The sequence below is a fragment of the Xyrauchen texanus genome, chromosome 29, assembly GCF_025860055.1.
Source record: "Xyrauchen texanus isolate HMW12.3.18 chromosome 29, RBS_HiC_50CHRs, whole genome shotgun sequence".
In the NCBI taxonomy this organism is placed as follows: domain Eukaryota; kingdom Metazoa; phylum Chordata; class Actinopteri; order Cypriniformes; family Catostomidae; genus Xyrauchen; species Xyrauchen texanus.
In genome coordinates, this window is record NC_068304.1 from 19,878,740 (window position 1) to 19,891,704 (window position 12,965).

General features: G+C 36.0%; 2 protein-coding genes across 2 annotated transcripts in view; one reads left to right on the top strand and one right to left on the bottom strand.

Moving 5' to 3' along the window:
• Nucleotides 1-590: 590 nt before the first annotated feature.
• LOC127623322 (ADP-ribosylation factor-like protein 2-binding protein) lies at nt 591-2,740 on the bottom strand. Its single transcript, XM_052097736.1, has 7 exons — nt 2,645-2,740; nt 2,327-2,396; nt 2,180-2,241; nt 1,665-1,771; nt 1,488-1,573; nt 928-1,024; nt 591-739 (listed from the first exon to the last, which is right to left on the bottom strand). The coding sequence occupies exons 1-7, from the start codon at nt 2,661-2,663 to the stop codon at nt 632-634; spliced, it is 549 nt and encodes a 182-aa protein (XP_051953696.1). The 5' UTR covers nt 2,664-2,740; the 3' UTR covers nt 591-631.
• Nucleotides 2,741-4,319: 1,579 nt separating this feature from the next.
• Nucleotides 4,320-12,965, top strand: part of LOC127623318 (E3 ubiquitin-protein ligase arih1-like) — a 37,705-nt gene continuing 29,059 nt past the window's right edge. The window contains exons 1-3 of the mRNA XM_052097727.1: nt 4,320-4,791; nt 11,996-12,063; nt 12,162-12,306. Coding sequence (XP_051953687.1) covers nt 4,507-4,791; nt 11,996-12,063; nt 12,162-12,306 — 498 coding nt within the window. The 5' untranslated portion in view covers nt 4,320-4,506. The remainder of the gene's footprint in view (nt 4,792-11,995; nt 12,064-12,161; nt 12,307-12,965) is intronic.

The following is a 12,965-nucleotide window of genomic DNA, read 5'->3' on the forward strand; positions in this document are numbered from 1 at the left end:
ATGCTATCTTTCACTGGGGGAAACCTCAAGTCCTGTCAATGATTGAAGAGTTCTAAAACAATTTAGAAATTGTCATCACACCAGGCACATTGTATAATACTTAAGCTATACCTTTTAATTGCAAAAGCCCTTTTTATTAATCAAGTGAAAGGAATTATTTTTGTAAAATTATAAAAGCATAAAATAGAGTGTGGAAAAGAAAAGTAAGGGGTTCTTCAATGAAATTATATACACTGGCCACATTGAGCACACTTTTATCTAAGGGAGGCTCACAGACTTCAGGCAGAGCTCTATTCACTACAGCTTTCTACGTCAATGTGGCCAGCAACAGCAATATTGTTTTGCTGCACAATAGGCTGACAAGATATGAAGGAACGACACTTAAGAAAGTCTGGATTTCTTGTAAGGTCACATGAATACCATTAGAAGACTCATACCAGAGAAGCTGACAGTTCACCTGAGTGTTAAGTTTAAACATTAACTTGGATTCCCTTCTGGCAAATTTGTATAACAGTGAACGTTTTCCTCTGGGATTTGTCAAAGGAATTTACAACATATAAGGTGGGTCTTTTTAAACATGTAATTATCCATGTTAACTCTTCATTTACATAAGGTCTCCATTTTCACTGGTTCAGCTAGATTGGGAGGCAATGCTGGAGTGCAAAGGTGAAGAGGAAGCAGAGTTTAAAGACTTCACCACCAGCCCGGTACTAAGGTCCAATCCTCGACCCTCCTTTTCCTAGAAGCAGAAAATTGGGCAAATAAATTCATAATTTCATAATTTGTAGCCTAAGAATTACATTTGAACCGGGTGGAACAGCTTTATCCAAATATTAGAAGCGATCATAATTCTGAATATACATTTCTTTAACATTTTGAATTCTGTATTGTACAGCTAGTAAAGAAATGCAACAGATTTGTACTTACTGCTCTGTAATCAATGAACATCTCTTTAAAGGCCAAAAAGTCAGTGAAGGTTAATAGCATGTCAAGTATGTCACTTGACACTTCATCTTTGTGCTGACTGAGGATGACACATCAATAGGGATAAGGGAAGAAAAGTGAGACAGAAGCAGATTTACATAGTATACTGTTGCGCAGAAAGCAATTTCTGTCACCATTACTGTGTATTCATTTAGTCAAATGCCTCCTTGTGGTAAATTATGTGTATTACATTATGAAGACATTGATTAGAATGACTGAGAAGGTATTGAAAAGCAGTTTTGACTGCCATTAAGCATTATGAATCCTTAAAACAGTAGTCCATTTTTTTTTATCCATCATCAAGGATGCAACTACATATGGGGCAAACATTTGTATTAATTATCCATTGAAAAAATGGTGGTTACGGCAGTGTCTATCATACATTTCAATAAAGTACTACCATTATGTATTTTCTGTATTGAAAAGTAGATTTAAATACTATACGTGTCAAACAGTGAACACTATGAATGGTTTAGTAAGGCAGATGAAATCATATAGCATACTTAATTGAATGGGTGAAGGCATCCATTTTGAAACCAGGAATTCGTTCTATCAACTGTTGTTCCAGGTGCTTCTCAAGAATTTCAATCTGAGTACGCAAAATGTAATTAATCACAGCTAAACATTTTCATTTCAGCAAAATCATAAATGTATGGTAAAAAGTTCAAAGTACCACATACATATTCATTAAAAATAGGCGTATAGCTGAGCTTGTTCTCCTCTGACTCATCAAACTCAAGGTAATATTTCTCCATGAAAGACTGCTGAAGATGTTGGAATTCATCCTCTGGGAATAAAATTGCATCAGTTTGACCACATGGATTATTGAAGTTGGGTTAATCTCACAAAAAAAAAAAAAAAAAAAAGACAAAGGTCACATTTCATCTCAAAATCAAAAGAAAACAAAAACGTATTGAAAATATATATTTGCATAAAGAAAACTAAGCCTATTTTTAGGACCGTTTTTTTTTTTTTTTGCAATGTGATTATATTATATTGATTATATTATTATTATTTCAAGCACATTTTCCCACAAATGAACCGCATCATGATCTTGACATGTTTCGTGAAATTCACCCGGATATACACAGGACAGAGAATTAAATTATTATAGAAGTGCTGGTTGATAGAACAGATTAATAGTAGAAAACATAAATATTTAGATGGATTCATAGAGTAATAAATAGACTAATACCCATTATAATATCTTCAATGTTCCCAATCACCATGTCAAATTGTGCATCAGCATCAGATGACCTGAAGAAACGAAATAGAATGGAGAAAAGCAGGATTACTGATAAAGTTACACACAAGTTGACCCGAAAACACACAGTGTACTCACTTTGAAACAGCAAAGTCCTCTTCCTCCAAATTCTGCATCTCAACGATGTTCTCGTTGGCACCCAGTAGTTCTTGTGGGTTTGATAAAAAGCAAATATAATGAATTAACAGATGTCAGAGCTACAGAAACTACGACTAGCATTTAAATAACCAGCGAACGCACGCAACCGTACATTTGATAACAAATAAATGAAATGGTTAACAGGTGCTTGACGGCCCATTGGAGCGTGATCTTAAATGACGGGACGGTTTTGTGATTTGTAAAATACCTTTGATTATTTTCGGTTCAAAAGTTTATAATTATTTATAAAGAGATTACCTGTCTCTCGAGCATCCATCAGAAATCACCCGAACGGTCTTCCAGAAGTCGCTGCAACCACGACAACGGGGAAACGCGTACTGTTTTTTAAACGTGTCCGGGTAGAAACAATATTGCTTTCTTTTAGTTCCGCCTCTTTCAACCAGCTCAGAAAGTAGGCATTTCCGGACAATTACCTCTGCTCAAACTTATCTATTCCTTTAAATTAACTTTTAGTTAGTCATACGGTGTTTAATGTTTACAAAAGTAAACATCCTTACCGATCACACCAAGAGGCACCTCAGTGAAAAACAGGATAGATTTCTTTTGGGCAGGGGTGGCTCAGCGGAGGGCAGTGGTGGCCCTTGAGCAAGGCCCTTGAACCTATCTGCTCCAGGGGCGCCGTATCATGGCTGACCTTGCACTCTAACCCCATCTTAGCTTAGCTTAGCTGGGATATGTGAAAAATAAATAATTTCACCATGTATATATAATGTGTGACAATTGATAAATTAAATTAAATTTTGGGTTACACAAAATATGTCTGTCATAATTTTGAACAAGAACACTGATCTTCTTTATTATGAAGAGGCAGGAAAGCATGTCTAAACCAGAGAACTTTTATACTGTATCACAACCTCCACGCTTATCATAGGATAAAGTGTAATGTCAACTAGCGTGTTATGACAGTAAGTCACCATTTGTGGATGTCATACAAACAAATGGGGAGAACCATATTGACAGCTACCTATTAAAAATGTCTTCTCTTATAAAACAATAATTTTATCATAGTTAACGCCACACAAATTCATTCCAAAAGGATTGTTTAGTGTAAAACATGTTGACGATAAGCAGTCAAGGTGGTCGATTCATTAAGTGATGAGTTGTTTCCTCATAAAAGCAGTTTATTCAGCACATTAAAACATCTCCTTTAGAGACATCCATAAAAATGGCTTCTTGTCTCCTCGCCTGTGTGCAGGAAGGTCTATGGGGTCCTTTTTTGTTGCTAATCTGGTAGGTTACCTTGGTAGAACAGCTCTGTCTAAACCATAACCAATATGACATGTTTTTCATGATTTTGAAACTTGGACAATGAATATATGGTTTTCTAATCAACAACATGTTTTGAAACTTTAATTAAACTTTAATGTATGGGCATGTGATCTGTTAACTCATATCCTTACACCAGTGGCATACCTTGGATAATTTTTATGGTTTCTATTTGGTCTAGTTGCAGGCCCTCTCTCACCCCGGGCTCTAGGGCAGCAGCCCATCCTACCCTCCCTCAAGTTACACACCCCTGCCTTACATATATGGCACCTTTTTCCTTTTTTTATATACTTAATAATTTTTACCTTTTTTAAATGTTGTATTGTTTGCATAATTTAATACGTGTAAAATGGTGTTCATTGCAAACAAGGAATGAAACGTTTATCTTGTTTATTTACTTTATAGTAAACAGTTCACACATACAAGCAACGTGCATATTACAGGATTCAGGTTTTCAGTATTTACTAAGACAGATATACAAAAGAGAACACACACAAAGAAAATAATAGTAAGGGTACACAAATATCCTTTTTAGAAATAATCATCATAAAAAAACTCTGTCCAAACTCGGTTTTGAAGGAACTTTATTTAACAAATATATTATTTTGGGTCACGTACATGACGTCACTGAGCGTCGCCCCTGAGACGCTGCGTCTCTTTGTTGGCCCAGCAGCAGCGTTGCTGCACTGTTGTTGTTGTTTTCTCTGCTGCTGGAAAAACTGTAATGCTAGCAAGCTAAAGAAGTATTTGGCATTTGTTTTGCTCCAGGTTTCAAAAGATACACTTCTAACTTGTGTCACTTGGCGTGTCATAATATTGAACGCAACCCAGTCATGGACTCGGACGAGGGTTACAATTATGAATTCGACGATGAGGAAGAGGAATGCAGCGAAGACAGCGGAGAAGAGGATCCCGCGGACGACACCCTGGAGCTCGCGGAGGTGGAGCTGGTCGATCCGGTAGTGGCTGGCGGAGAAAGGGACGACTGCGGGGAGACTGGAGGCAGCGGCCTCGGGCCCGGACAGGATGAGGAAGACTACCGCTTTGAAGTTCTCACCGCCGAGCAGATCCTTCAGCATATGGTGGAGTGTATCAGGGAGGTCAACGAGGTCATTCAGGTAAGTGTTTTTGGGGTATCCCCTTGCTTCAGATCGCCCTGGATTTGCCAATATTGCAAAGAAGTACATTTTGCCTGGTTCTGTGAAACTTTGTCCCCGCTGGTAACTTAAGAGAAGTGAAAAGCTGTTTTTTGAACCAAATAGAAATAAAAACGAGGCTTGGTGTGTGTGTATATATATATATATATATATATATATATATATCTCGTTATGGTCACAGTGTTGAAAGAGCACGTGTGCGTCATCCAGCACTTTCACTGAGTACATCAAAGCCTTGGTCAACACAGCAATGAATGGCATAAGATGCTATAAGTTTACATGCACAAAAAACCCTAGTGCAGAAAATCAGTGCTTTATTGACATTACAAATTATTGTACTTTTGAAATTCCAAAGTTACTGTAACTTAGCACTGCACAATACAAATATAGCTAAATAAATAACATAAAGTAAAATGGCAATTTTGCTAATCATATGTATATTATAATATCTACATAATCTTAGTTCGCTAATCACAAGCAAACCTGTCCCAGCTTGAGTACATCAAAGACAATATTGGCATGTCATCATATGTTTCATGTCTTTAGGGCTTGTTGTTGATAGTCTGATAAAAGAGCTCAACATCTTCATCTGTTCAGCTAGGATGTGGGTGAGGTTCTGTTAGCAAATGAGAATTGTCTGCCTGGCCCCTATAACAACATGGTGGAACCGAAGATTTATCAGGGCTGGTTATGTGTCATTAATAGCACAAAAATAGCCCATCAAAGTGTATTTTGATTTGTGTACACAGCAGTAATGATGGAATTTTCTGATGCAGCACTTTGCATAACCAGAGGCTTTTTGGAGTAATAACTGTCTTCTGAATGGGGGTAATTTGACATGGCATTCTGCTACATGCAGGTTGATTGTTTTGTTCCTTACTAACATATAGAAATTAGATTATGATAAACTGTATTTTGACATGGCTATAGATTCTGTGTAGTAATTGGTCAATCAAAATCATCTGTACCGGTTCAATTAAAGATAACATATTGACACTTGATTCTGGAAGGCACTCTATGCTGTTACAGGTTAGCCTAAGTGGCATGATATCTGTTCATATCAGTTATAGTAATTTCCAAATGAACAAGTGCTTGCTCTGTTTGTTTGTCGTAATACAGGGCTCAGTCCTGCACCAAGAGATCTGTCTTCCTGCAGAGTTTAGTTTCTTCCCTGCGGTAAAAGACCTACCTGACATTTTCAGGTCAATCTGAAGACCATGACTTGCTGGTTCCGGAGTGCATGATTCAGGTTTGCAAATTAACTCTGAAGGTTGATCTCCTAGAGCTGGGATGAGAACAGCTTAAGTGTGGTTGCAAATGCCGGAGGTTATGCTGGTCATGTGCCCCCATATCCTCTTTGGAGTCTGGCGACCTGTCAATAGGGCCTTTCCCACTGGCATTACTAAAGCAGTTTTAGGTACTTTTCCTCGGGACTAGTGCTTTTCATTACGTTTCCTCAGAGCCGTTTTAGGGGACATTTTTAGCTCCTTCTCCGGAGTAAAACTTTTGGGGCGTATAGGGACTCTGGGAGGTGCTGCTAACTGTGATTGGTCAAAAACCTGCATTGAGAAAGGAGAGGAGCTCCACAGCCACCTTTAGTAAACAAACTAGCTGCTAGCCTGCTACTCAGAGGATTGTGCTAATTTTTCAATTACCTTAACAGAAATAACATTCAAACAAAGTATCCAAAGAGAATCACCCGTTTCGTGTGTGAGTTTATCGGGTGACACACTTTGAGTTTTCATCACATCTGTACTGTGTGACTATACCAAAAATAAAATGATTTCTGGATTTTTTCCTGGGATAACAGATATAAATAATCAGATGTTTATTGAGAGTGGGTAATTTAACTTTTATTGAACACTAAACCGTCATTAAATCTAGTTTACATGTCGGAAGTATTGCGTCAAGATGTCTTTTTTAAGTCAATGAGTGAAGAATTGGTGATTACTTCATTACTGTAGATTATGCTGACTTATAAAAGCCTTTATTGAAAATTATCTTGTTGATAAATTGTTGCATTTTCAACATGTTGTCTGCTGAGTTCAGTGTGAGCGCCTTTGTTAAAAGGCACCTCCGCCGCTTCGTCTCATCTCTCAGGCTGCAGCACAAAACACTGCACACATGCCTCGCGACCCCAGTTTAAACTGTAACCTGAAGACACAAGCTGTGTCTGAAAACTGGTAAATGATGCTATCGGAGTCTGTATAAGGATGGATGAAGGTAGAATGAAATAAGGTGCTTTTTACACTGTTCAGATAGTTCCATCCATCCAAAAACACTGTTGTTTAAACTATTAACTGATAAGGCGGCTGCAATGTTTTGCACAGTTCGTATAAAACAGCCCTAAACAAACAAAAGTGTAGCTTCGATCCCAGCATTCTCTGTCAGTGTTATTGATTTTGTTGTTGCTATTGAAACTCATGTGAAAATAGCGTCAGAATAAAAATGGTTGATACTAGGTGATGTCACTATGGTAGTTCCTTTTGTGAATGCGAACGAAACAAGGGTAAAGTTCCTCATAAGAGGATAAAGGTACTGAGGGAAAAGTAACAGGATTGTAAATGGGAAAGGGCCTATTATGCACCTTGACATTTTTGCCCAGATGAACCTTTTGATGAAATATTGCAGATCAGGCTTTATTCATGAAATATTTCAGGCTTTGCCTTTCTAACGATCCAGAGGTAACCTCTTGTTATCCACAAATTATGTCATTGCTGCTTTGTGGATTTTGTCCTTCCAGACAGTTAGTTAGGGTCCTAATGAAGTCTTTCATGGACCTCCAGTTGACTGGATTGCTGTATGTTTCCCATCATATTATAAATTCTGTTATGATTTAAGCAGAATATGAGGTGATTATATGTCCATTTATACCACCTATAAATGAATTTGGAATGTATTTATATTTATTTACCTGTTGCCATGAATTTTAGATACTGTAGGCATGGAAGTCCCGGCCACTTGTGGGAGAAAGCAAAGCCCTGTTTCCATAGTTACTTATTTATTCCTATGAGAAAAACGAGGAGAAATATCAGATAGATTTGTCTATTTTAACAATGAAAAACATGACGAAAAGCTGTTATGTAGTTTTCTGCACTTCATACAAAGCCAAAAACACTGATCTGATATATATTTTGATTTATATCTGATATATCTTATTTTAAATAGGGAAGCCAAAAGAAGAACGCTGCGGCTGCAAGCTGTTGAGCTGCAGAGCCATGCATTTCAGCACTATTAGAACAGAAGTCTTCATTTACGATTTTGTTTAGGGATTTCCACGGATGGTAGACATTCGGCTAACTGGATACCAAAATCACTATTCAGTATTTCTACATGTGCAATATAGGTCTTCAACCCGACCTGAACTCGATGAAAAGAATTAACCGTTGGTTTTGGGTCAGATTTTTAAGTATAGGGCGAGTTAGGGGCTGTTATCATCGTCAACACTTTTAATTATATTAATTAATATGATTATTGAAGTGTTTTGTCCACACATTATATTTGGAAAAGATTGTTAACATAAAACACGCAAAATTTAGGTAAAACCTGTGATATGGCTTATGCGATTTCAATGGAAAACCTTTATTTTTATATTACAATTTACAGCCTCAGCAAACAATGCTAGAAGACTTAAACTTTGGTAAGGCTTAAATAGTAGAGATACAATAAAACTATAAACAAAAGACACAAAGAAGGGGGGATTCTATGGAATGATATTCCGGACATTATTCAAAAGGAATTGCAAATTGTATTTGCATTTGCGTTTTCAATTTGTGGACGCATAAAATGTGACAATCCAAACGCAATTGCAAATCGTGCATTACGGTTTGGATTTTCGTTTAAGTGAACGCACAGTGACTGCCAGATTTCAAATGGAAAAGCAAAGTCCGTTTGCAACTGTGTTTCCCATATCTTAGGAGTTTTGGCCCTGTCATATTTAAATAGCAATTTCAATTACCACGTCTGCTTTTTCACTTTCTCAGCGTCGCGTATGTAGCCAGCCAAAACTCAAATGGAATACTATTTTTTTTTTTAAATTTTTTTTTATTGCAATATTAACAAACAGAACAAGACGATACATACAAGAAATATAAACAATCTTTCAAAACAAAAGAGAAATTATGGTTCAGAATACATTAAGAGAGGAAATGTGAAAGAAATTTAAATATATTCAACAATAGTCTAAAAAGAAAAGAGAGTAAGAGAAGAAAGAAAAAAAAGAAGAAGAGGGCACAAAAGAAAAAAAACATTAAGAGAGAATATTAAACATGGCACTAATTCTGGACGTTTTCATTGCTTTCTTGTTAACAGAAGTTGAAATTGTATTTAAATACATCTTCAATTCTTCTTTGAAAAAGCTAAAGTGGGGTTTACTTTTCATATATTTACATTTATGGATATGAAACTTTCCAATATATAAAAGAAGGTTTATACAAAAACATGCATTAATTAGATTCTTGTCTTTAACATAAAATCCAAAAAGAATGTGTCTATATGATAAAGAAAAGTTACATAAAACCTTTTGGACAATCAGAGCATCAATATTGTTCCAGAAAGACCGAGTAAAAAGACATTCCCAAAACAAATGATCAACAGTTTCAGAGGAGGCTTCACAAAAAGAGCAGGAAGTATCAATATCATTTCTAAATTTCTTTAAAAAAGTATTTAACTGGATAAAATCTATGAATAATTTTATAGGATATTTCTTTAACTTTATTAGTTAGAAAGAATTTCTGAGGATGTGACCAAACATATGACCATTTAATATCATAAAAAGGTTATTCCAATAAGAAATGGAGGAAGGAATTGAAGTAACAGGGTCCAAAAATAATGACCTAATTTTATAATTGGATTTATGTATTGAAAAACAAACAGAACCAACCACAGTAGATTCAGGGCTAGGGGGAGAAACAGAAGTCACTGTAGCACTATTATTGTTTCTAAACAGCATACAGATTTCCAAAGAGATGGCCTTGAAAACTATATTAAATTCTTTACTAGATACTGGGAATTGGTATCCTGAAACAAAATCGGAATAATTAAATAAATTACCTTCACTATCAAATAGCTGGTTTACTAATATCACCCCATTATTGAACCAGTTTTCAAGAAATAAAGATTTCCTCTTATGAAGATTATTACAGATGTTCCAAATTAAAAAATTGTGTGGCGAGAAATTATGCTTGTAAATAAGTTTCTAAGCCATAAGCATCTGCTGATGATAATTGGAAAGTTTGACAGGAAGTTTACTAATTGAATAATTGCACATTAAAAGAAAATGTATACCTCCTAATTGAGAAAAAATAAATCTTGGGATTATACTCCAAATAGAAGATTGATTGTGAAGGAAACGTTTAAGCCAATTAATTTTTAAGGTATTGTTAAGAGAATCAAAATCAATGAAATTTAAGCCACCTTTATTATAAGAATTCAAAATAACTGATTTTCCAATACTCAAATGGAATACTAATTCCCTTAGTATTTCCATTTCCGATGCCTTACACAGAAACCTGTCAATCAGGGTCAAGGGTGGGATTATGCTATGGGGCGTGTTTGTCTTGGGAAGTGACGTCACTCACAGTCGAAGGTCAAGAGGTGATGCCCTGAACAGACGCCGATTTATCAAATCAAATCAAATCACTTTATTGTCACACTACCATGTACACAAGTGCAACAGTAGGTGAAATTCTTGTGTGCAGTTCCGAGCAACATAGCAGTCATGACAGTGACGAGACATATACCAATTACAGTAAACAACATACTTACACAACACAATTTACATATCAAATGTACACATACTTACACAACACATATACAATGTACAGTAAACAATACACACAATATACAATACAATAAGTAGGAGTATATGAAATATATATATATATCTATGAAGTAGTATATTGAGGAGAATATGTTGACAGTCCAGTGTGAGATTATAGATGAATAAAGTGCAGTGCTAATTATTGATCCTGATAGACTGTGAGTGATGTCACTTCCCAAGACAAACACGCCCCATAGCATAATCCCACCCTTGACCCTGATTGACAGGTTTCCGTGTAAGGCATCTAGTAAGGGAATTAGTATTCCATTTGAGTTTTGGCTGGCTACATATGCGACGCTGAGAAAGTGAAAAAGCAGACGTGGTAATTGAAATTGCTATTTAAATATGACAAGGCCAAAACTCATAAGGTATGGGAAACACAGTTGCAAACGGACTTTGCTTTTCCATTTGAAATCTGGCAGTCACTGTTCGTTCACTTAAACGAAAATGCAAACGGTAATGCGCGATTTGCAATTGCGTTTGGATTATGTCACATTTTATGCGTCCACAAATTGAAAACGCAATTGCAAATACAATTTGCAATTCCTTTTGAATAATGTCCGGAATATCATTCCATAGGATTCAATAATGATGGGGTTGCAATACATTTTATAAAACACAAAATAAGCAGTAATATGCATTGCATAGCAACAATTAGGACTAGTACAATCATAAGCAGTTTTCATTATTGTTTCTATAATAACTACTTTGTTTGGCAGTAAAAAGAGTGCTTCTGGAGATGAGTATACATTCATACTCAGTGCTGTGTATGAAACACATAACAGCTTTTCATCATGTTTCTTTTTTAAAATAGCCTAAACTCTGATATTTCTCCCTGTTTTCTCGTAGGAATTAATGAGCAAATATGTTAACAGGAGGAATCGATTTCCCTCACGCTAAACCACACCCTCAGTGTAGTATGACGTGTTACTGACTGTATCTATGGAAGATAGATGTGTAATTGAAAAATAAAATATCGGAACAATAGCCAAAACTGATTTTATTATGTTGGCTTGACACAGCTAAAATGCTCTCATTGTGCTTGTGTTAGGGCTTTCCCCCAAAAAATTTATCTCCAAGAGTTTTCAAGCTACATTCACCAAACTCGGCACAGACCTTCAGACTGTTCTGACTTGATAAGTAGGCTTTATTTTTTCTAACTGATCATACTTAAATTCTTTCGCATAGAGTATTATCAAATAGAGGGATCAAATATCCCAAAAAATCCTATAGCCTGGCTCGGAATGTTCATGATTTCTTCAGCTGTTAAGAAGTTTAAATGTAAAGCCTGTTTTTCTTTCTTATCCAACACCTAATGCTGTATGCATATCTCTCTCATTACAGAATCCTGCTACAATCACTAGAATACTTCTTAGTCATTTCAACTGGGACAAAGAAAAGCTGATGGAGAGGTAAATGTTCTCCAGTGCCATTTCATGATTTATGTCTGCAAACACGCAGCAATTCAGGACCAAAATTTGAGAAGAATCTAACATTTATCTGTCTGCAGGTACTTTGATGGTAACCTGGACAAGCTGTTTTCAGAGTGTCACGTTATAAACCCCAGCAAAAAATCTCGGACACGCCTCATGAACACAAGATCTTCGGCACAGGACATGCCATGTCAGATCTGCTATCTCAACTATCCTAATGCGGTCAGTGTCCCCCTGCGCAATCAATTTCATTGCCTCAATGATCAATCAATTTCCACTGCTGCAATACTGATAGATTATAAGGAGGTCCACATGGAAGCTTTGTCCCTAGAACTCCACAGAAAATGGCTTTGCAGATTTCAGCAGAATTGGAACACTCGTCACAATTCTGCACATCCGCTGGCTCTTGAGTGTTTTTATTTAATATTTGGTCTAATTTGAATGTGCTTTATGCTATCATTAAGTGTAGTATTCTGTTGTGTTTAGCAGATTTACCACAATTAACTTATTTTAGGGTTCTCAGTCATGGAAAACCTGGAAATTTAAAGGAAGTTTAAAGTTGTAAATAAATAATAGTAATAAAACATTTTTTTAAATGAGTAGGCCCTATGCATGAAGTATGCTTGTTATGCTCAGCTCTAAAATTGTTCCTCAGCTAGATATTGCTGTTCTGTAGAGTAAAACATGCTTTGCAAGTCATACTTGTGTTGGATTTATGAGCGAATAATTATTTTGAGTCAGTTCTTTTTAATGAATCATTCTGAATGAATTATTAATGTTAAAATGATTATTATTAATGAAATATTATTTATTGCATTTTATAAATTAGGGATGCACCGAAATGAAAATTCTTGGCCGAAGCCGAATAATAATGAAACGCT

Bases quoted from the DNA above. Each gene is read 5' to 3' on its own strand.
- LOC127623322 (XM_052097736.1), bottom strand. The intron at 2,242-2,326 runs GTGAGTACACTG...TCGTTTCTTCAG, and splicing joins GAGGACTTTGCTGTTTCAAA to GTCATCTGATGCTGATGCAC. The intron at 1,025-1,487 runs GTATGCTATATG...TGTCATCCTCAG, and splicing joins GCCTTCACCCATTCAATTAA to TCAGCACAAAGATGAAGTGT.